The following is a 25,940-nucleotide window of genomic DNA, read 5'->3' on the forward strand; positions in this document are numbered from 1 at the left end:
AATGAGCACCAAGTCACAAAATTCCTCTTGTGTTTGCGTTGTCTATACCAGGGAATATTTAAAAAATATATTTTTACGAAAAATGCATTTATTGAAATAGTATGACAAAACTACAAAATATGAGTATTGAAGTTAGATATAATGGTACATGTATATGACAGCACTCCTAATAATTCTTAAGATGCCGGTTAGATAATTATGACCGATGTTTGGATTTCGCTAATTATATGGCGGAATAATAATAATTGTTTACACCAGTAATTTGTTTCGATTTCTCAGGAGCTGACTTGAGTTATATGAATTTAAATATTGAAATAATTCGACATCAATCGAAGTTAAAAATAATCGTCCTAAGAGCCGCAGCATGTGGCTCGCGTGCCGCAGTTTGGCCACCCCTGGCCTATACGCTACTAACATTTAAGGCGGCAAATTCTTTCGAATTAATTTATTCATCTTCATTTACTAAAAATCATATTATTTTTACCTTATTATTTTTACCTTCGCCTCCAAGACAGCGCTTGAGGTACATATATATAGAAATAAATTATACGTAGATAGAGATTGCCGGTTTCAAAACCGGTGTTCCTATTGAAATGACTAGTATAGTAATGAGATGCACCATGTTATCTATTAAATAACAATAAAAATACCTTCACTAAGAAGCCTTATTAACCTCATAAGTTACATCGTCAACATACAATAAACGAAAACCTTAACTATGTATAAATAAATATAGATAAATGTAAGAAAAATAATTAAATTCACAAGGCTAGTACAAGGAACGAAAGATAAGTTGCAGATACCTTCATCTAGGTCAAATATTATGGTCAAATATTTGTAGATAACTGTGTAGGCTTTCACAATAAACTTACTTATATAATGCCTTTCAATTATCATGCAATAAATTTAAAAAGTTTTAAAAATTGATTGTCGTAATAAAATTCTATTAAAGATTTTTAACTGATAATAGGGATGGAATACTGTATTAAAGAAACCAGTGAAAGTAATTATAAAAAAAAAACAACGGGACTGTGTTTATTGTGGACTTTTCTGGGCGTGTTTGGAACCTTTGTATCTTTAAGTTGATGGATAGGAAATTTTCATTAGATTCTAGTTTATACAAATTTCAATGGTAAACAACAAAAGGTGGACGGGCCGCTCCCAACGGGTGCTATTGGAAATTCTAGGAGAGAAATAGAATAGAAATCTATTAGGGGGGCCGCAAAGTAATGTCGTTTCTATCGATATATTTTACAGAAAAAAACGTTTAATTTTAACCGCTCCGGCATTAAAAATTTGTATATTAGATGGCAAAATGTTCTTGATATCGAATGTGAATATATTTTTGATTAGAAATAAAAACTTTAAAAAATATAGTCGTGAATTTAACTTAAGATAGCGACATTACTTTCCGGTCCCCCTAATATATTGAGAGGCTGGTTGATGGATGGCAAATTGTACACTTCTGGCAATATTTTTACATACATGATGACTGTATTTGATTCTAATTGAAAAAAAAAATTAAAATTCTTAATTAATTATTTTCAAACTGCCCAGGCTATAATTCGACTATATATGACGCCGTGCGTTCTTGTTTTTGGCAACGACGAAACGTTTCCAAATTGTTAGATGATTTCGCACTAGATGAGTCACGGCTGTGACCGGGGCTCATGCAGGTTCGGTTCCACGTGTATCGCATTGCGCAAGTGTACCGCGAAACCGCATTAATGCTGTTAAAATAAAACACTCGGGTGAAACTTCTACCTTATGGTTTCCTTCTGCTTTCTACTTATGTAATCTTATATGTTATTATTCGCCTTTGTTAACCCTTTCGTTACCAGCGCCGGAGTTAGCCGATATCCACATTGTAATGTGGGCTTTTATGTATATCCTTGTTTAAAGATTTATCACTATCAAATATATTATTAAGAATTATCGTTACTTCTATTTTTAATTAATATTTCCGTAAAATTTTTAAATAAGTAAAAGAAATGAGAATTCTTCGCGGCACACATTTCCGGTTCAGTATCGTCACTTCGGCGGAACGAACTGCGGTAAGGAAAGGGTTAATAACTGAGTCAGCAATTCCAGTTTGATCAAGGTGTTCGTACTGTCGTGAGTTGGGAGTGTAAATAAAGTGTTTTTTTAGAAGCGAAGTTTCTATACTGCAGACAAAATACCAGTAAGTGCAGTATTTATCTCATTGGAATGTAATAATGAAGTAAGAATGCGTTTCCACGGGAAGAAAATATCAGTCTTTTGATGATTGATGTGTTATTTGATTGATTCTTGTTTAATCTATACTACAACTTTTAAAAATTATCTGCATATAAACGCAGCTTTATATTTATTTACTATGTATTATCAATTGCTATTGAGCATTTGAAAGAGCGCTAGAGATTTTCGCACAATAGAAAAGTTTATCATAGTGTTTTAAGTTTCTTAGTTACACAAAGGAATGGAAGCCAGAGACTTCTCTGGAACTATAAAAATGACCGGAAAGTAATGTGGCTTTCGCATATTTTTTTTTAAATTTCTTCAATTTCACACGACTACATTTAAAAAAAATATATTACTAATCAACAACGTATTCACCTTTGTTGTTGTACCAACAACCTTTTGCCATCTAGTTTACAAGTTTTTAATGCCGGAGTGGTAAAAATCAATCGATTTTTCTATAAAATATTTTGACAGAAACGACATTACTTTCCGGTCCCCCTGATACTATAATCTAACCGCATATTATCGCAATTGTCTCTATTTGGTATTACAGACTTATATGATATTGTAACACGACCTGAATAATTGTTTATATTGTTTCTTTGTTACTGCGGAGTAGTGTCATCTTTGTTCCCGTTGGTCGGTACATGACACACAGACCTATTGCCTCAATATTACGTAAAACTTATGACTGTTTAATAGCGCATAAAATACATGTCTACATGTTAAATAATTATTTTTGTGCTAAAAGGTTAACGGACTGAGTGGAAAAGATTCTATATACAAATTGGACTGAATATCTATATTTGTATTAGTTATTTTTGAATTGTATTGGCTCTTAAATTGTCAGTGGACTTGACTGACTTTAGGGATTTTAGTTCTAGGAATATGCCTGTTTCCAGGCGATGTTTTCTTTTTTTGTTTGCAAGCAGTTTGAACTCATGACTCACGACCGTACTCCGCAATCTTGAACTATAAAGTAACGCAAGACCGGTCATCGTCCCAATGTTTGGGAGAGGCCGCTAAGTATTACACCGGGCATTTATTGATATGAGAGACTACTAAACTAACACTGTTCACAGCCCCAAAGTAGAAGGTTACTATGACGATGAATCATTAAAAAATGTTATACAATTATAAACCACAATTCTGTGTAACAATCTAAAATTTGTTAGGACAACTGCAGTGAATGCGAGATCAGCCGAAGTGAAACTTGTACCGACGCAGCGGTTTTGCAAGCACCGGGTGCGTTGCAAAACTCGCGCTTCGCCCCTACTATTGTTTGATATTCATATAGCACGGTTTTTGAACTCACTTATTGCAGAGTTATGAATTGTTCAAATAAAGAATCTTTCGAATGATAGTAATGGATGCCGAAATCCACATACATATATAGAGTTAGTCGTATGAGTAATCGTATTGTTACTTACCAATACGGAGCGCCAATAAAATTAGAAATGAACGAAAGTAAACGACAAGCGAAGCGTAGGACTTCCAATTATCAAGTCATCCTTGTTAAGGTCGCATGAAAATACTGGATGTAGATTGCTTTCCAGGAGCGGCTCTAGCTCCTGTAGCGCCCGTGTGCAATGAAACCCTGGCACCCTCTAGGCCTGACCCCCCTCCCCCCCGCCGCGGCTATAACTATTAACTTTGCCACCGTAATAAGAAAGTTTTTTCATATTCCAACAAGCTATTTTATAAGTAGGTACAACTTACAGTATGGTATTAGTTACGGCCATGATTGTCTAAGACGATGCTCTTAGCCGTCTCAGGGGGCCCCCGTTTGCATTGCACACCCTGCAATATAGGTTAAGTGTAACGACGGTGGCCAGACTTCTAAGATAGCCAGATACATTTTGTACGAGCCGCAATAAAATATGTATTTTATATTTCATGAAAACATGTGTATTAAATATTAAACACTTTTGTTTTACCTCTCTCGATGATTCTTTCAGATACTGCTGAGTTAATACTGATCCATGTTTGGAGTTCAAAAAATTCGAATTTGGAATGTAATGATTCACATAAATATGTTGTACCTAATCAAATGATCTTTCACAGAGCCGCAGACGGCCTTCCTATCTATGACAAAATAGTCTGAACACCTCTGGTTTAATATGCTTGTGTTGTTTGTTGACAGGTGTACCTACACAGTTGGCGCTCCGCGAGCGAGCTGACCATGTTGGTGGGTGTGAAGGTCGGGGGTGCTACGCCGCTGGTCATCGCCTGCAGGAACGGCCACTATGACGTAGCCGAGTACCTTATAGAGAGATGCAAGGCGGACATCGAACAATCTGGCTCAGGTAAACAAGTTTTCTTCCTATAGGTATATAGCTAGATTGGCTATAGGCTTTAAAAGGGTGAATGTATAACTTCATTTATCTGCAATTTATGTAAAGCATTTAAACCTATTTCCAATCATTCCGTACAATGTGATCATTCTGAAACGAGTCTCATTCAGTGACTGGCCAATTACTTTTAGCAGTAAAAAGTCTGCGGGGATAGATCGTAACCAATAATTATTTTTTATATATAGTAATTCCAAATTTAAAAACGCTGTTTCTTACTGTACTATATTATATTACGTTATTTATTATTTCTGCAACCATTGATATTAGGATAGGGTTTGCCATACATTATTTGACAGCAGATGAGTTATACATTCACTTCTTTAAAGCTTTTACACCTATCACCCAGTGTAGACTATATTATTTTACATAAATAGATTTAAAAATCTTGTTACTGTTCTCGCTATATTACTATTGCGCCAACTGTTTTGGCACTCGTTCATTTCTCATACGCGAATGGTAACGTCCGACGGAAATATCTCACGCCGCGGACGTGTATGGCGATGACCGACGTCTTGCCGGCAGCTTATTGACAAAAATGTACGAATGTTCTAGAACAACTTAACAGATAATATAGTCCGTAGACTAAATGTAATTTGTGAATTTTAATTAGAATATTTTGCAAATAATTGTACTATGGATCATAAAGAATATGTTACATTGTCAAGGTCGAAAAAATAACTGTGACTTCTCTTATTATACTAGGTCACGCACTATCGCGTGCATCGCTCGTTTGTCGTTCCATTCTATAAAATGTATATCCCTTCATTGTCGTAAGAAAAACTAAAAATAATGTGAAATAGAATTTTTTTTTTTTCAATATTATTCGTCATTCTGAGCATAGTCCTCATAATAACTCTACGGTCGAACTTCAGCATTCTTAAAATCCAGCGTAATCGCTGCGAGATCGAATTGAAAATGAAGGGAGCCGCAGAAGAACCAAGGTTACCGACGTAGCTTGAACAATTGCGCATCTAAAGTGGTAGTCGGTAGATATGTCCCCCCCCCCCCCACACTAGGAGGACGACATAGTTAAAGTCGGGGGGAGTTGCCGGATGCAGGAAGCGCAAGGTCGGTCGTGGCGATCTCGGTATCTATAGGCTGGTATGATGATGAACTATGATGCTCCTTTATTGACAGAAGCGGGCAGGGAAAACTAGTCCAGCAATAAATAGATTTTATGTACTAACCTGTTGCATATGTGTCTGCAGTGACGTTCGACGGTGAGACGATAGAGGGCGCTCCGCCGTTGTGGTGTGCAGCAGCGGCTGGGCATATGCCGCTGGTGAGACTGCTGGTCCGCGCTGGAGCAAATGTGAACTCCACCACGCGTACTCACAGCACGCCGCTACGAGCCGCTTGCTTCGACGGACACTACGACATCGTCAAGTTCCTCGTCGAGAACGGCGCTGGTGCGTGCAAATATTTACACTACTTACCCGTTGGGATCTATAAGTTCTAGAATAGAGATCATAGGCCGTCAAACTAAGCGTAAGACGTTCACTCGCTTATTACGGTAGCTTTAGTGCAAGTGGATACTTCGAAAATAATTCTTTTTGTTTTGCTATTATCTAATATATTATATAAAATTCTCGTGTCACGGTGTTCTAACTTGAACTTCTCTGAAACGGCTTAACCGATTTTTACCAAATTTTATATGCGTATTTAGTAGGTCTGAGAATCAGCTACTATCTATTTTTCATACCCCTAAGTGATAAGGGTTGTTCACCCTTAAAATTTTTTTTTTATTGTTTTGACGAAATTTTTTGTTTTTATTTTTTTATGATACTACATACAAAAATACATACAACCCTAAATTTTCACCCCTCTACGATCAACCTTTATTTTTAAATTGAAAATTAAAAATATTTTTTTTGCTAAACAACGTTTGCGGGATCAGCTAGTAAACTTATATAATTTCATGTTTACCAAACAGACTACGAAAAAATAATTACAGGTTGATATTAAAAATTTATTCTGTTAACTTTAAGGCCGCTAGGGCCTGAAGGTTCTAGATTGGAGACCGCGCACTGGTAAACGCGAGGTTGTATGTCCGCCCATGAAACAGACGAACTTGTTAAAGTCGTCGGGAGAAGCTGGATGACCCAACTGGTTCTGTTAGAAATGATGGAAGCCTATGCCCAGTAGTAGATATGTTAGGTTGAAATGATAAAAATTACCTATTTATGTTTAATTTTACTATCCACAATTTGTAGAATGCAGCACATCATTTTAACTTTTGGACGTACCGGTTTCCTTACTACGTTTTCTTTCGCTTTTTGCAAACATAAGTAATGCATATAGCAATGTCAATGATATAAGAAGGAAACAAATGTTTATTAGTTATCACCAATTCTTAAGGCGCAGATTGTGATTTCCGATAATATATTTCCAGACATAGAAATAGCGAACCGACACGGCCACACGTGTTTGATGATCGCTTGCTACAAGGGACACATTAGAATCGCGAAATACCTACTCTCTCTCAACGCGGATGTCAACAGGAAAAGTGTGAAGGGAAACACAGCGTTACATGATTGCGCAGAAAGTGGCTCGCTGCACATTCTGAAGATGTTGCTGGGACATGGCGCGACAATGGACGTTGACTCCTATGGTGAGTGTCATAAAGTTCATTTTCATTATTCTCATAATTCAGTATTCAGCATAACGTAGTCTTCCTCTCTGTGCCTCATAGGCAAACTCATTAACGCTCAACGAGGCATGAAGAGAGCTTTATGTTTGGGATTTCTCTACTACTAGACTAACGAAACTAATCTACACAGTTTAACAGATTAGCAAGTTGAAATGGCAGTGGACAGAAATGATAGCCGCTGGGGCCTTAAGGTTCTGGAATAGTTACCACAGACCAGCAAGCGCAGCGAAGGCTTCCACCCACAAGGTGGACGGACTAACCCTATTGAGGAATTAGGAGAACACTAGTTATTAGCCGCTTCTAACTAGTCCTGTTGGAGATTAATGAGGGAGGCTTATGGCCAGGAATAGGGGCTCTGTGGCTGAACCTATGATGATGATAAACAGCAAAGCCTCGGACCCGACATAAAATTTTTCCTTTTCCACTTAGAATATTAATAAGGGTTTTTCCATCGTGATCTAAGAAGAACCTACAATAAACTTTTTAAAAAATCTTTAGTTCCGTAAGGCAAATCAGAATAATACAGAACTCCGCACTTGGTACAGGTTGTAATGGGAAAGTCCATCCTAAAGGGAGATTGAGACAGATATAAGTTCTAACGACAGTCCGTCCTCGGGTTTAGTGTAGCTCTATCTCAAACTTGGATATCCTTCGCCTTCCTTCTACATTCCATTCCATCTACTGTTACTAATTCATCACTCCATTTATTTCTTGAACGATCTATGTGGGAGGTCTTTTTTCAGCAATGTACATGTTACGCCTGAATTGATAATGAAGTACTGTTACCTTTCAGGCATGACCCCACTGCTGGCCGCATCCGTGACGGGGCACACGCACATAGTGGAGCATTTGATCAGCGCGGAACAAGGGCTGGTCACTAGGCAGCAGCGTATTGACGCCCTCGAGCTGCTCGGTGCGACATACGTTGATAAGCGAAGAGACATGGTCGGCGCGTTGGCCCTTTGGAAACGCGCAATGGACGACCGGTGAGTTTGCTTTGGCTCACTCATTGCCTAAACACGCTGGAAGAAAAACCTTCCGTAAATAGGTTATTTCTCTTGTCTCACTAACCACCGAATATATGGCATTCTTTAGGTGCCAGCATGTCATATATGCGGCTTTACTTCATAACCTGTGGTCACCTCGTAACACATGATCAGTGTGTACAATCATATGTGATACCAACTTTTTGAAATGTGGGTACTATGTAGTATTTCATATGTATAGCATCAACAGTGTTAGCTTTGGATACTAGCGCTGCATATACGCGGCATCAACATCACCCTGTATATGGATTAGCGCCTCATACATGCACTAATCTCACCAGACCATCTGATATCACATTATATCATTTATATTAGTGTGATACATCAATTGTATTTGCAGTCCTGTGATAAGTCGATGATGAAATAATACACGATACTTTGAATTTTGAATATATCGTAAAATAAATTGGATTTAACACGGGATGCATGTGGAGTTGAAAGAGAATGCGCAACAGACAGAACTTAGATGTATAGCAACCAACCAATACAACTCGTTTTTGCTACGATACAACTTGTACTGTTTGCGTCTAGTGTTAAACAGTCGATCATTATCAACGCAAGTGAACAGTAGTTATTTTTTTAATTTATAAATCGTGCACGCCTGTCTAGAATAGAAGTGTTTGTTTCTAGATGTAGATATAGCTCATTTGCTGTCAATTAATTGATATCAATAAATCATTAATTTCAGTTATAATAAATAATAATAATAATATATGTAGTAAGGAGTAGCGTTTTTAAATTTCGAGTTACATTTTAAAATTAATTACGTTTAAATTTCTGTGTCCGCTAACTTTATTGCCAGAGGTTACTGTCGTATTAAAATAGAAAAAAAAATCATATTTCCGAGTGATAAATATATGCAGGGTGTAAAGTGTATTTTTTATAACTAAGCAATTAACCTGTGTGTAAAGAAATTATTGTATTTTTTCCAGGTTCCCAGCGGACGACAGCGAACCGATACCTAAACCTACAGACATCCCCCGCATAGAAGCGTACGACTACGCGGTGGAACCAAGCGACGCCACGGAACTGGAGGAGTTATTGGCCGACCCTGACGCGATGAGAATGCAGGCTTTAGTCATTAGGGAGAGGATACTAGGTGAGCTCCTATAAGCCGGACTAACTCTTATAACTCATCTACAATATATGAACAAACATATCGACAACTTAGCATACAATAGTATGTCATAAAACGTGTTCCTTTTGAAGAAGACAAAAAGTGTTTTTTTTTACACACGTGCATTTAAGTAAAACAAGCGTATATATAGTAACAAGCTGTTAATTGTCTAAATTTATACACAATTACACCACTAGATAGGCACAATGACCGATAGAGAAGAAAGTTGCCAGATTAATGAACCCAAAAACAACTAAAAATAACATTGCCGGACACGTGCATATGTATATAAAGTTTCTCGAGTAGCGACCATGAGCCCCGGTAGATGCAACGTGGGTACCCCTCACTAGGTAGACCGACAACGTAATCCAAGTCACGGGAAAATACTTGATGTGGTCAGCGCAAGACCGATCATTGTGATGATCTTTGGAGGAAGTATGCTTTGTAATGGGCGTCTATTGGCTGATATGATGATGGTGGTACTGGTGTGATCCGTGCAAAGCTAGCTCTCTATATATAAAAGAAAACTTGCATTTCAACAAAGGTAATAAAAGTAATAAAGGCAGGAACGCTCATGTTCTTTCTACTCTCTATAACATCCTATACAATCCCTCTGCTCCTTCTTATCTCCGTAACCTCTTCCACTTCTCCCGGGCCCAGGACAAACCTTGTCGTACGAACGTAAGGACGTCACTGGCCATCCCCACCCATCACTCTGATTTCTTTTCCTATTCCTTCACTGTCCATGCTGCAAGATTATGGAACGCTCTCCCCTACGAAGTACGTGATTGTCCATCATTACCTGTATTTAAAAAGCGAGTCAAAGAGCACTATTTATCGCTAGTTGTCTAGTATATATAATATTTTTAGTTATATATGTTATATATGTATTTATGCTTATATTATGTATATATATTATTTATTATGCTTATTTATGTAAGTATATAATATGTAAGTATACATTTATGTTCATGTTAAGTATGTAATTATGGTCAAAAGTCGTATCTATTGTAAATATTTCAATTTAATTATTGTGCACGTTGTGTCTGCCATACTTTTTATGAATCTCCTTCCGTAGGCCTACTGGAAGAAATTTCTGGTTAGAAATAAGTAGTGCCTGTTGTGTCAGTTATATTTGTATTGTTACTTTAGTGTTTTTATTGTGTACAATAAACTGTTAAATAAATAAATAAAATAAAAAAAGTAATTAAAAGGCCTTTATATATTTACATATGGCTCTTTTTAATTCATAAATATAATGTATTTTGTAACTGTAAATGTATACAAACCTGAAGTATACAAGAGACGGTGTACGATACTAAATGTGAGTGTCTAAGAGCATGTGTAAAAAACTCTAAATGCAGAATCAACTTTAAATTTATCGACGAAAAAATTCAAAGCTTATGTTATGGCAACATTGATTAATAAAGCACATTATTGTATCAAAGACTAGAGGCTAAACATGGTGGTTGGTGACATGCTGATGTTTATATGACGAATTCACAATTTATCACAAAAAAATTGTATTTTAAATAAATTAACGTTAAAAGAGTAAATATAGAGTTTCTTGCCAGATTCTTCTCCATACAATCAACACCTGGCAACAGTTCATGTATAAATACATATTTAAATGTACGTTATATCAATGTTTCCTTACTTTTCGAAAGTGCATAGCAAGGCGCATCGGATATAACTTTTTTTTTCACTGCTTTGCTGTAATTAAACATTGTATTAAGACTTTTATTGCCACGTGTGCAAATGATTATTTTTAAAATAAATACTAATTTGAAGAAATGCAATAGTATCTGTCTCGAAAACAGGTCAGCTAACTGAAAATAAACTTTGAATTTTAATATCTTATTGTGTATTTTATGCAAAAATAATAAGATACAGTGTTGCCATATGGTCACTAGAAAACTAAATATGCCAAGTATTTTTTATACTTCCACCACAATACTTAGTTTAAATCGTTCTTGTGCGTTCGAATTTAAATTCGGACGCCATGAGTAATGTGACCGCTAACATTGCAATTTGGTTGATTTTGAGTATCAAATAATAAAAATATATTAATTGTACATTATATCACTGTGTTGATTTTTCGAGAATGCTTATTGATTGCGTTGTTTCGATGCAGGACCGGCGCACCCCGACACGTCGTACTACGTGCGGTACCGGGGCGCCGTGTACGCGGACGCCGGCCGCTTCGCGCGCTGCCGGCAGCTGTGGCACCACGCGCTCGACATGCAGCGCGCCGTGCTGCCGCCGCTGTCGCCGCTCACACAATCCAGCCTATATAGCTTCGCGGAGCTCTTCTCCTACATGCTCGCCGAGCGGGCAAGACCGCCGCTGCGTGGTCAGTCACCTCCCATCATTTTACATGTACACTAGCTGATCCCGCAAACGTTGTTTTGCAAAAAATATTTAAATTTCAATTTAAAAATAAGGGTTGATCGTAGAGGGGTGAAAACTTAGGTTTGTATGTATTTTTGTATGTTGTATCAAAAAAAAAATTTAAGGGTGAACAACCCTTATCACTTAGGGGTATGAAAAATAGATAGTAGCCGATTCTCAGACCTACTAAATACGCATATAAAATTTGGTAAAAATCGGTCAAGCCGTTTCAGAGGAGTTCGAGTTCGAACACCGTGACACGAGAATTTTATATATTAGATATGCCTCCGACGTAGATTTCCAATAAGACTAGTAGCAAGCGGCTTACAACCAGCATCTTCCGATGACTTGAACAAGCTCATCTATTCACCTACTGGAAGGACGACTAGTAGGACAATGTTTCCCAACGCATGGCTCACACCCTACAAGGGTAGCAATATGATTATTAAAGGGGGCAAAAATAGACATGCTACGAGTTTAACCCTTTCACTTTAACATACGAATAATGTAACATACATTAGGGGGGCGTAAGAATTTAAGAAAGGCTTTGGAGCATGGCACAAAAAAGGTTTGGAAACACTGTTCTAGAACTTTAAGGCAAAACATCGAATTTATATAAAATGTTTAGTTATTCGTGTTCAAAAGACTAATATTTGACAATTTAATAACAAGCCTGTGATCAATTTATACATAGAGACTAAGGCCCCCGAGTGAGCCATCGAGCAGGCGTCTTATAATGCGTTCGCCGATCCATGCTCTCCACTAATGGACAAAAGCCTTCTCCATAGATTTTCATTGAGACTCTAATGTCCAAGCAGCCATCTGTGAGGCCTGTCCATTTCAGCTTTGCCTATCCGCTGGGCTGTGCCGGCAGTTTCGTTCGTCAACGGACGTCCTTTTTCTGGTTTATTCGAATAGCTAGTTGAGTTAATTCGAATTTCGGGCGTATGCTTCTGATTTAGAGAAATCAGGAGCATACGCTCTATTCATGACCCGTTGGGTGACTATGCGGTTGGGAGCTCTTTAACAAATACCTGTCGTTGAATTACAACATTATATCTTTAATTATATTAAATATAGGGTGGACCCTTATAAAGTTCACTTTCGAAAATATATGCTGTGCTTAGACGAATACACCGGGTTATTGTTAATACCCCTTTAAAGTTTGTACATTTTTTTCCGACCACTCTGTAATATGTTACATAGATTTATAAAGTAATTACCTGTTCCAGGTCGCATCGTGCCACCAGTGGTCATAGAGGACATAGACCCAGTTTTCGCCAAAGCCCTTTCCGAGATCGACCGGGGGATGGAGCTGTTGGACTCCAAATTGAGCATAGACAGAGAACAGACACTGACCACGCTGCAGAGGGTGCTCGTGATCTCCCTGCACCTGGCTGCCCTCATGGCCAGGCTGCTGGAGGAGCCGGAATGCACCGAGGAAGTATCCGAAAAGATTCACAAGGCTGTTTACTCGCTTGTTAAGTTAGACATTAAGGTAAGGCTCGAGTGTACTGTACTTAGATTATTGATAGACTGTTGTGTAAAAACGAGATAGAGTAAGAGACTAAAGATATCTGATTGGGGGCCTTCAAACATTTTATAATGTTAGAATTTATATAACGGTACGTAAAACAAATGGCCCCTGGGACGTTAAGGTTCTGAAAGACAGATGCGAGAGTAGCGTTGGGAACCCTCCCCCGCTCACCCCGAAAATTTTCAAATTTCTAACGAGCTGGAACTATCAAGAAGCTTGGCCACTCCTGATATATGTGTATTTTTTTGTTTATGATCCCATTTTTGGGATCTCTCGTTCCACTGTCATAATTTTAAGACAGAGAAACCTTTTGTTTCTTAATATTTTTTAAATTTATTTTTCACTTCGTTCGTCTTTCACTTATTTCGCATTTCTTCTTTCATTCTTCACATCTATCTCTCACTCTAATTTATATACCATTCTTGCATCGCCCTTTGCCACATTTTACAATATTAAATAACATTAACTATATTGTCTTTTATTATTTTTATTATATATATATCACAGTCTCCACCAGTTATATATTCACTCTTTACCGTTCTTTATCTTTTGTTATAATATATCCCTTTTTTTAACACTTTAAGACTGCGGCGACATGCGTCCTCACTCATTAGGGAGGCGCTACTGTCGCTAGCTCTGGCTTTTCCGTATATGTTCATGTGGTATTGTTGACAGGTGCGTCAAGGACGGAGTGCGTTACATATCGCGTGCTCGGGCGAAGGCGCGCGCGCTCGTCGCGGCAGCGGCAGCGGGCCTTGGCTGCCGGCGCCGGGTGAGGCGCAGCCCTACTGCGGAGCGCTCGTAGCTCTTATGCTGCGGCTGGGGGCACAACCAGACGCACGCGACGCCGACGGCAACACGCCGCTGCACCTCGCCTGCAAGGTAACACGCTAATACTAAAACAGACTTCACCTACACAAACATGTAACACAACGATACCTTCGCCGGCCACAAATGTAGTAAAACTTTATAATAAACGTTCTTTTTGGGCAAAACTATTTTGACTACAATTTATTTAACTTCATTAATGTTAGACAATAGCCGCTAACTGCAATGCATATAATAGCAGAGTAGTGGCAGTAGAGTTAATATTTGTTTACATTCAAACCTTTCCCTAATGACCCTGATTGCTTGTTGCGCTCTGTAAATATACCATTCTATTAAACAAAAAAACATCTTTTGCACTTTATGAATCCTAAACTTACAAAAATTAATTATTAAGTAAAAGGGAAAAACCTATTTGCATGTGAACAAACAAAATTAATCGTAAAAATTTTTGGGGGAAAAACATATTCGGTTATTTTGGCTTGATAACTTAAAAATATCAGAACTAAATTTATGCAAGCAATAACTAGATAAATATTTTAAAAAATTTTTCACCAACAATTCGTTTAGCGTCGTTTCAATTTGCGTCACGTTTTTTTTTTAAACTTAATCACGACGCAAAGTGAGGTATTGGTGTATCCACTTCGATTAGTTCAATTTCGTAGCTCTTTTTCTAGAAATAGGCTGAGTAACATTTGCTACTCAGCAGTAGTAGATGAGTGTTGCTACTTACTGGTTTAAATGTAGCTGGTGTGTGAACTGTACATCAAGTCTTTTCAGTAACACATTCATCATCATAATTTTAGTGTTATGACTTTCTCTGTGGGATAGGTTTCACCTTTCGATTTTTAGCATCACTCTGACAGTCTTCTGAGGACCTACACCGAACTTGCCGGTCTGAGGTCTCCACTGTAAAACGTTAAGGCCCCAATAGCAATTCGCACTAAACACTAAAGTATCCGGTAAAGATTACCACGTGGTTATAGGTCCACAGAAGTCAGTAACGCGACAAGTGTGTTCGCTAGGCGGCGATAGTATAGGTTAGGTAACTTTGTCCCACCGCTGGTCCCTTCATCCCCGCGTATAGTGCTCAACTGCGTAGGCCCATAACGCAGAAGGTGAATAGGTCGTCGGGTTCACATCACCACGATCCAACGACGCCGGCTAGGTTTAGACAGGTTATCTGAGTGTTTACTTTAAATTGACTTAACTCGAGATTTGTTTGCTCAGACCATTCAGGCCAATTGCTGGACTCTACCGGTTACTTTCTTTCGTGGATCTCCTTATCATCGATCACGTACCCTGAAAAATCCCAGTCTTGGTATGCCACAGGCTAATTACTCCTGGCAGTACAATCTGCAGAGGCAGCAGTGGCGTACCTAGAACTTTTGCCGCCCGGGGCGATCTCCAGTTTGCCGCCCTTTCTATTATATGTCAATGAAATAGTAGTTTTTGATTTAAAAAAAAATATTGACTTCAAAGTAATCATATAAACTTTTCAAAAGAAATGACATTTATAAACTGACATCAAAAAATTTTAGTTAGGAAAAATTGCCGAACAAAGTCGTAAAGATCCTTTTACGAATTCAACGAATTTTAATGAATACAATAAAATAAAATTATTATCTTGTTCTTGAATTAGAATCCCAAATTTACACTAAAATGCATTTATATACACCGAGGAATAATATTCGAAATCATAAATTTAATCATAATTTATATAAATCAAATATTAAACTTATAATAATCATTTATTATTCAAGAAAGAAAATAAATTTGAAATGAAAAAGTTGCTTTTTACAACTATAAGTAAATATAAAAAATGCCGCCCCAAGGTAAGTGCCGCCCGGTGCGGACCGCACCTACCGCCCCCCCCTAGGTACGCCACTGAGAGGCAGACAGAAAGCAATAGTTAATTTTAAATTATTGTACACACACACATTAAGGATACATTTAACACGTTGACTGCCACTTCACCCGTATTGGAGTGACGCTTATTTGACTATTTGCGCAGTTATTCGGATGTAATTTAAAGGATATTTCACAGAATAAGTAACAAAACTATTGAATATTATTTAATATAAAACAAATTTAATAACATAAATTTAAATTTATAAAAGGATATTCATAAGTATAAACTATTGTTATAAAAGTAATATGAAAATGGTTTATTAATACAATTATTGAGAATGCCAAATTTTGAAACATTCTATACAAAGCTGGAGTTTGTTGGGATAACTTGGATAGTAAGTTGTTGTTTTCTTTACATTATTTCGTTTTGTTGATCTGCCCATTCGACGACTTTTATCTGCATAACACTGTTTGCACGCGCGTCTATTGCTTCCTCCGGATGATTTTTTCGAACTGCGATATGATGCTGTCTTCGATGAGAACTTAGAACAATTGTTGTACTGTCAGACAACCCTAAAACCCAGATTTTGAACCTAATATTTCCCTAAATCTAATATTTTCATCTTTATCGCCTCTCTATAACTAGACAAATAAGTTTCCCTTTTCCTTTTGGACATTTCAACGAATTACTAGGGTAGAGATTTTCAGTTATACCGCTCGCTACTCGGCAAAAAGTTAAACTAATCCTATGCAATACCGAAATAAGAAACAAGTGCGTTTCGAAAATAAATGAATGAGTATCATACCATGGAAACAAACGGGGTGGGCGGCTGTTCCTGCGACAATAAACGATTCGCATTTTTAAAATATCGGAATACACCCCGTATAGTGGGCAACAACAAGTGGGCTGGCGTGGATTTCACTGTAAACGCGCGTGGCAGTCAACGTGTTAAATAATTTCATAATAATAACCAAAAAAGTACAATGGGCGGTCTTATCATACGAGTTAATTTCTTTCAGACAACCATAGGATGGAAAATGGTAGAAATAATGGGCAGTTAACGTGTACAAAACATTCATATATACAAACGAACATACATAAACATACATATAACATACTTATAATAAATAAATAAAAACATTACAGTGACTTGAATCGCACTTGTCTCAGAATGAATATGAAACAGAGGAAGAAAAAAAAAAGAATTAATGGATAAATAGTCATAGGTCTGGTAAATAGTTCTTGTGTGAGATTTAACCATGAAAGAAGAAAAATGCGTCGGCGATTTTAATTTAGCTTCTCTGATAATGTCAAAGGCCACTCATGTGTATTGTGAAAAATTGATATCTTGATTTGAGATTAGAGGGTGTGAGCGGGTTGAAAAGAATATTATAGAGTAGATAAAGAATGTGAGCATTCCGGCATAGCCTTATGGATAACCTATTGAACTTAATGCGAAATTCCGAAACATGATCATATTTTCAGTGAGGTCTAGATAGCTGTAATCAAGAATGGGGAGAAGGAATGACTGTGCAAGAGAAATTTTAGTTGTAGCAGGTAAAATGTAGTTAAGATGCAAATGCAAATAGTTTATGGCTTATTTCCCGAGCCTGTGGACCCCACGAAAGCAGGTTATCGAAATGAATGAAAATAGTGATGAATTTTTGAAACAATTGTACTTATTATTTTAAAACCATTATATTTTTGGATGTATGACACGATCTGTAACATACAATAATAACCACTGTAAAGATAATACACCTATAATCAATCAACTTTTATAAATAATTTTTCTGTGCTGCAGTTGAACCCGTGTCCAGCGGACGTGGTGCGAGCGCTGCTGTCTCAAGGAGCTCACATCGACACCGTCAACTACGAAGGCGAGACGCCGGAGCAAATACTGAAGTCAAGCCAACAGAGCCTCAGCGCAATAGTAAACCCCTTGAAGTACACCACCCTCAAGTGTCTCGCTGCACGCACTGTCAAGAACTACAAGCTGCCATATAGGCACGTCGTACCGCAGTGCCTTCACTCAACAGTCATAACGCACTGAGACCGGTGGAAATATTACACTCTCCCTACCACTATTACGTCTATTTTCAATAAAAAAAATCTTATTCGACATTTTAGTTAGTGAATGAAAATACTTTAAAAATATTTTTATACGCTCAAAACCAACTCCTATTTCAAAATGACGCTTCAATTCCAACATTTCTTAGGTAATTTGATACTCTGTGATCGTTTCAGATATAAAATTAGATGCTTATTGCCAAACCTGAACATATCCTTGGACTGCACAAAGTGACAGTTTCTATTCTCGTTGCATTTAGGAAGAAATTTAAATTTGACTTCGTTAATCATTAAATTAAATTAATGTGGAACTTAAAAACATATAGTATATTTATATTAATACAATGTGTTTTGGTTACAAGTGATCAAAATATATGTATATATTACGATAGAGCCACCACTATAAAGTATATATAAATAAAAATTCTTAATTTTATGTGATGATAGGTAAGGAAAGTTCAAATGAAGTTGTGCTTTATGAACACGGATGATTGAAAACTATTTTTTTTAATGAATATAGACTAATTGAATCCATTTGATGTTCATCAAATTGTATTGAATACATGATGACTTCAACGGTGCATACTGTTTACATATTTATTGCAAAGGAGTACAATTGTCAACATTTAGATTCATATGCAATTATGTACTTTTGATATGATCCATTCGTTTGATACTCTGATTATATATTAAATATTGACTAGTCCGTGCATTAGCATATTCTGGGATAATTAAGTTTTCATTATTTACTCTCTCAAGATTTTACAATGGAGTACCATTCACTTTGATTTAAGATTCCGCCCATTGTACCACAAAAGTTGGCATCTGATGTCTTTGAAAGACATTCAAGTCAAGCCGGACTTGGTTGAAGAACGTGGCGGTGAAGGAATATAGAGTGAAATAAGGCAATGTCCATTTAATGATACCATTGTAAAATTATTAGACTATTAAGTAGTTAGATAATATTAGGTTTCATTAGGATAAATTACAAAGTGTACTATAGGAACTGAGTTGGTTAACAAAATATTAGTCCTTGTAATGTCCTTATGCAGTTTGCTATCAGTAACATCTTGTGTATTTTGTCATTGATTTTTTGCATATAGTACTGCAAACCTTGTGTACTAGATATTTTTGAAATTAATAAAAACGCTTTAAAATAATTGTTGTTTTAATTTATAAATTCGTCACCATTATAATATTAATATTTGTTTTCCTGTTCCCAATGAAGACATCCAAAAACACAAAAATCATTTAAACATTTTTTTTACACATAAATTAGTAACACACTAAAAACAATATTTGTTATATATAAAAAAAATTGTTGGATTATGATTAAATATAAACATTAACTATATATATGTATACAGATAATGTTTATCTATTGTCAATTTTAGTAATGATGTGTGTGTTTCTTTGCTGGGCCTGATTAAAATTTAACGAGCCAATGATTTGTACTTATAAACAGCCATCCTAAATTTAGAATTTTTACTTAAAAATAGTGTGAGTGTGTCATTAAAAATCATAGTAATCCTTTATTACAATGCTTGAATTACTCACAGAAAATAAATACTTCTTTATGTAACATTTTTTTAAATAATTACACAAATCTTAAAATATAAGTAACATTTTACTCATAGATATTATATTTATGCCATTGCAAGATATATTTTCATATTTAATAGGAAAGTTATATCGTCATAACACTAGCTGTAAGATATCCACAGCTGGATATAAGCCTTATTCATACATATCCAATAGGAGCAGTTGGTTAGTAATAGCATTGAATTTATAAGAAAATTTGGCTAGTAACTTGTCATAATGGCCAAAATGTCAAATTGCACTATGCGCACATACTAAAAATTGATTAAATAATAAAGGCATGTTAGGTTTAAAATGTTTTTAAAATTTTTGCTAAAGGTTCAGGTGCAGTTTCCAAAAGGCTTTTTAAATCAATGCTGGTAGTACCCGGAAAATGCAGCCAGAGACGGTGGACAGTTGCACGATTGTTCATCAGATCATGAGCCATTATCAAACCATCACTGTTTTTAATCTTTGCCACCTTTAAAACTGGCTCCAGAGTTATTTTTTTCAAATACAACTTTCTCAGTGCACAAATTAATGGCCAGTATGTAAATTGGTCATAAAAATGTTCTGTTCCACTGACAGCTGACAGATAAAGCTTACATTTCTCAATGCTGTCATTATCCCATTTGAGTCCTAGACTAATGGCTTCAGAGGAATTCACAATGGGAAACCTGTGGCGGTTTTCAAAAGCATATGCCGCTACTAAACCACTTAGACGATTTGCAGTAAACTCATAATCATCTACCTCGACATTTGGTCCTGTCTTCTTCACCAGTAAAGGTGTACTGAAAAAAAAAGTTTTCTTAAACATGCAAATAAGATAATTGGTGCGGTTTGGTCAACATCGTGACGTTGATTATAAACTAGTTATAAACAGCAGTTGGTTTTTCGAAGATCAATAGGCAAATGATAACATGTACTTCTTAGATTTTCGTTTGGCTGGTAAGGTGTCAAGAAGACAATGTTAATATCTCAAAGCCAAAAACAACTCAACAATGTGAAGGACTACGGATGAAAAGAGAGTCAGTTCCAACTTAGGCTCGAGCAGAATTACTGCTCAAAGTTATAGCTTAGACTCAATCCCGAAACTCATGGAGAATCACTATCCATTAGAAAGTGTACCAAAATCGCCCCCTAATAAGTTCAACAGTGATTAAAATAGTTTTTAAAAAAGAACTTTCTGAATGATTAAAAAGTTGACTACCTATTCTTAAAGATTTGATTGATAGATTGCAGTTTTGCCTTGCCAATGTCTTTCTCCTAAAAGAGACATTTTATAAATTGAAATTTAAATTTTTTAACAAAAATTGAGGTGAAAAAAGAAAATGTACTTTTTTTTGAATAAATTAAAAAAAACAGCACATGAGTATAAACAAAGACTCTTTATTAATGTAAGAAATGGAAATGATATATTTGGCAAATTTTTGCTTAACCCGGACTAATTTGTATGTACCATTTTTAATAAAAAACCTTTAACTTACTTTTTCTCAAGCCATATCCCATCAATTTTAACATATTGGCCAGGCTTAACATTTTTGAGCTTCTGTCTTAGTTCATAACCTTTAGACAGTATTGTCTCTATATTGTCGCTGTGTCTCAAAAATTCTGCTTCCTTGTAAACACCAAAGAATACTCGACCAGAAAAAGGAACGATTTTTCGGTTTGTTGTCCCACCAGTGGAAGAAAATTGAAACTTTTCCATAGTTTAGTCTGTAATAGTAATCATTTGTTAAAAAAAATTACTTTCAATCTAAGTTTTACACAAGTCAAATAATAAAAGATATTTGAATGTAATAACATTTTTTGATCCTTCCGAGTTGAATATTTCATTGTAACGATTATAACGAAGCAGACAATTTTAAAGAAAACAAAATTATACATCAATGTGCAGATGATACATTACACAAAGCAAATATTTAAATTTTTAATGTCCTATATGTAGTATGTGGGGAGATAAAAACTACTACTTATTAAATAAAACAGAGTAGGAAGGATACCAACTTCTTATTCAGAGAAGCAAATTTTATCATTTGGGCACTGTAATTTAAATACTTCGTTATAATTTTACAGACAGTTGAAAAAAACACACAGAAGAACACACAGCACAGGATGCCAAAATTGTGTATATTTTAATATAAGTATTCATGTAATAAGTAGCGGTCATTGTGATAATTGAATCATTTTGCAAGCATAAAACATTTTTATCACAGACGAAAATAAATAACATATAAATAAAATAGATTTAAATTAATGATTTTGATACCTTTGTACATGTAAACTATACAAGATGAACACAAAACACTCGTGAATAATCTGACACTGTTTAAGAAATTACTAACTAGTCACTATTGAACGTAGTTAAGACAATGGACATTGGAAGGAATCAAACTTTATACGCTAATGTTTATTACATCCGGGTAGTCCCGTTGAATAATTGCCATAGGTGTAAATACTTTTTCAATTTTAACGTGACAGAATTTAAGGGCTTTTATAGTAAATAAATTCATCATATCACAATATATTTATATGTAATATTTTTATGTTATTGAATTATCAAAATTTGTTAAATTAAAGATACACTCTGCCATCTGTTGGATAACTTATTAATTTTTTGATTGGTACGGTTTTTTATTGACTATAGATGGCGCTACCTTCATTTAAATATCCATTCTGTTTAGGTAGTGACGCAAAGTAGATAAGTTGTTGACTTCCTTTGGGCATCTAGGTTAGTTTCAATCTTGAATTTGTATTTAAAAGTAAATTATGTATACGCCTACACTCTAATGACTGAGTGTGTTTACTAACCGCAAGTATAATAAATAACAATCTTATGTTACTTATTTTATTTACCAGATGCCTTTTTTAAAAAAAATCAAGTTGTGGTCACTTAGAATGTTAATAATTATATCACTTTCTACATTAAGCTTCTTTCTCTATAAAATTTTTCTAGCGTCTACAGAGTGTAGGTTTTCATTTAGAGATTATAATGAAGGTTACCAAAATGGACAAAATCTTAAAGGCCCCACCACAACCACGTCGCGAAATACTGCGTTTTACTGCCCCACTGCAGACCAAACTTTTTCTGATATTTTTTAATGTTTATTGATCTACCGTATTTCTACCTCGTGGGTGAAAGTAAGTGGCTGCACTTTTAGGTCCATGCCATGGATTCACTCCTGACTGATTTTGTAATCCTTTTAGATAACGATTTGAAGATTTAACAAGTTATCATATTTTGAAATTATGGTGTTGGTATTAGTGGTATATTGGTACTGTTTCAAGGCTTGACCTGGATATTTTTGGACCGTACCACGACATTCAAAAATACTTCTACTATATATATTCCTATTATTTCCATTCAAGAGTGTAAATTAATAATATTGCTTATTTGACCAATTTCCTGTCTGTTGTTTTAACGCAGCGTGAATTTTAATTTCAAACCACGCACCTTACAAGCCTTCTAAGCTAACATTGAAGAATACATTGCCTATTCGGAGACTGATGTTTTGCGAACAACAATTCAAAATGCCGTAAAACTAGTGCAATTATATATCAACTCAGAAGGCGATCTCTTGGGCGATATATATGAATATTTAATTAATGTTCTCAATCTTACACTTTCAGATAAACTTTAACAAAAGTGATTTTTTTTAATTTATAAGAATATGACTGCCGGTTCAAATTATGACATTACTTTTGCACCGCCTGTAATAAGGATGTACGATCACTGACAACTGTAATTTACAGTAATCCTCTTTGCAGAAGTTTTTCCGGATGCCACCGAATCGATGTTCTAATTACCTACAAGCGGATGGGGGCGGGGAGGTTCTACGAGGAAATCCGACGGACCAACAAATAGCATTACGTACTCGTTAAAAGAGATTAGGCGCTGCCCGATGCTATAATTATATGTTCGGTAATAAATTTCATCCTTAAAGCAAAAATCTGTGTAAACAACCAATTTATGTATTTAATAAGTTTTTATATAATAAAAAATAGTCATTATTCCAACCTAAGTTCTTCGCAGTCGTGCACTCTTGTCAGAGTGGTCTTGGTCATGTCCCGGTCTGTTCTTCTGCTCGCTATGCGTCGCCATGTTGCTCTGAACTTTTATTGAGTTTATAGTGGCACTTGATGATATATGCTTGCCTTTCACTCTGCCTTGCACCACCAAACGCTCCATTGATTCTTTATTACGGATGACAAGTTCAAAAAACTTGTGGTATATCCAGTCTACGATAATCACTACTTCATGTTGAGGTCTTTGAGGATCAAAACGTAACTTAATTAGCATAAGAATTAAAAAAAAATGTTTTAGGCTATTTGTATAGACATTGACTTCGGATAAAAACGTACTTTCAAACATTTTCAATATAAAACATTAGCATTTTCATTTAAAACTGTTAACCTTTTTCTTATTTATTTCATAGAAAGTCTGACCATGTAACTTAAGATTTCGACTGTCTTTGGTAATCATCATCATCTTAATTTCATCCACTGCTGAATATAAGCTTCCTATAGGACTATATTGTAAATGTATGAGGGATGTCCGGCTTGTGCTTGAATGTCCTACTCGGCGCTTGCTGCTCCGTGGTCCTTGCACCAGGACCTTGAGGGCACAATCTAGTGATTTATATAAGCATTGGCTATAGCTGCGGGATAGCACTTCAACTAGGTTACTAAACAATAAGTGTAAGCTTAGCGTCTTTGGTGTTCTACCGCCTTCAATCTAAAAACTTTAAAAATATAAATATCACCAAGACATGTTAATCACGAAGTTGTCGCCGCCTTACATATTATACTGTATAAGGAAACTACACTAAGACTATCGACAAAAAGAGTGTGAACTACAATCTGCTTCGCATATTAAGTTTACGTTCAAATAGAAAATCAATTTGTCGACAATAGCAAACCACCTTGATGTATACTGAGAAATCAAGACCCAACACATGTAACTGAACCCGCACTGACTCGCGGAGGCACCAGGAAGTCACCAAACGGTGCACGGGTACCAAAGGACGGGCACGCCCGCAGCCAGATACGCCCCAGTCACTGATGTCTACCAATTCACACCACTACAGTGTAACACCGATCTTGAAACACCTAGATCCACCCAGGAGTTCCAGAACCCCGGGCATAGCTCCCATGTAAAAAAGGAAAACCCACTATTCCAAGCACATCGAAACCAAGGAATAGGTGTCCTCTGCCACAGGACACCTATTCTAACCCAGGAATCCCAGAAACTAGGGCACGACTCCCATGTAAAACAGGTAGACTCGTTGTACTAGGCCAGTGATTCTCAACCCATGTGCCGCGGCACTTTTGTGTGCCGCGAGATTTTAAAAATGTGCCGCGAAAAATTTAAAATATATATAACACATATACAAAAAAAAATATTCAACGTAAATATTTATATATTGAACCAGCTAATTATATTTAATTTACAAAACGCTTTTCTTAATCCCTAATTATGATAAAGTCATGTTTATGTATTAAAAATTGTCTCAAGTCTACCACACTTGTCTTTTTCCAAATGAGCATGTTGTTTGTGTGATATTTTAAATTTACATGATTTTCCATTGTAATACTAATCTACCCTTTGTAAAATTAGAAAAGTATTTGATTCGTATCCTTATTAATTTGTTGGCATGTAGTTTCGATAAAAAAATAGGAGGTATATTGACTTTGCAATGCACGTATTCTTTGATTTACAATATCTAAGACTTTTCAGATTTTATTCCATTCGATGAATATTTCTGTAATTAAAAAAGTTTGCTGTTTATATCTAAAAAAATCCCGAGGTTTGCTGCTAAATTGTTTCACGAATACAATGGCAGCAATTATTTAAATAAAATTCGATTTTATGCATTAAAAATTGTATTTGTGTGAAAGTTATATAACTTCATAAGGGTTATATTTTTCATTTTCATAAATTACAAATGGTTACAGAATTTGTATATTTATAAATTTAAATTTATATATTCTTCGATTTTTTTGACAGTATTTTTTTTGTTTTTTTCAGACCCCTTAAAAATGGACAAATGGATAAAGAAAAAAAAGAATAATGATGATGATGATGCAAGTAACAATAATGATGACATATACGACCAAAGTAATGAGTGTTCCTCTGTTTTAAGTGAAAATAGTTCTATTTTAAAAAAGTATATAATTCCTAGAAAATATAACGACAATTTTTTAAGATTTGGATTCACCTCATCGTTAGAAAATAACATAGTAGTCCCAGAATGTATTATATGCAATTTAAAATTATCAAATAGTGCTATGGTTCCTAGC

At 35.8% G+C, this 25,940-nt stretch overlaps 2 protein-coding genes across 2 annotated transcripts in view; one reads left to right on the top strand and one right to left on the bottom strand.

Moving 5' to 3' along the window:
• The window catches only part of LOC137923316 (protein fem-1 homolog CG6966), a 28,952-nt gene extending 9,716 nt beyond the window's left edge, over positions 1-19,236 (top strand). Inside the window, exons 3-11 of the mRNA XM_068766535.1 lie at positions 4,364-4,526; positions 5,783-5,983; positions 6,967-7,185; positions 8,018-8,210; positions 9,203-9,369; positions 11,522-11,740; positions 13,011-13,276; positions 13,991-14,197; positions 17,797-19,236. Coding sequence (XP_068622636.1) covers positions 4,364-4,526; positions 5,783-5,983; positions 6,967-7,185; positions 8,018-8,210; positions 9,203-9,369; positions 11,522-11,740; positions 13,011-13,276; positions 13,991-14,197; positions 17,797-18,045 — 1,884 coding nt within the window. The 3' untranslated portion in view covers positions 18,046-19,236. The remainder of the gene's footprint in view (positions 1-4,363; positions 4,527-5,782; positions 5,984-6,966; positions 7,186-8,017; positions 8,211-9,202; positions 9,370-11,521; positions 11,741-13,010; positions 13,277-13,990; positions 14,198-17,796) is intronic.
• On the bottom strand, positions 19,213-22,020 carry LOC137923315 (uncharacterized). Its single transcript, XM_068766533.1, has 3 exons — positions 21,910-22,020; positions 21,128-21,356; positions 19,213-20,431 (listed from the first exon to the last, which is right to left on the bottom strand). Exons 2-3 carry the CDS (start codon positions 21,346-21,348, stop codon positions 19,951-19,953), a joined length of 702 nt encoding a protein of 233 aa, XP_068622634.1. The 5' UTR covers positions 21,349-21,356; positions 21,910-22,020; the 3' UTR covers positions 19,213-19,950.
• Between the last annotated feature and the right edge of the window lie 3,920 nt (positions 22,021-25,940).

This window comes from Battus philenor, unplaced genomic scaffold, assembly GCF_028537555.1.
Source record: "Battus philenor isolate CCGP_79_NKW_IND1 unplaced genomic scaffold, ilBatPhil1.0.hap1 SCAF_21, whole genome shotgun sequence".
In the NCBI taxonomy this organism is placed as follows: Eukaryota; Metazoa; Arthropoda; class Insecta; order Lepidoptera; family Papilionidae; genus Battus; species Battus philenor.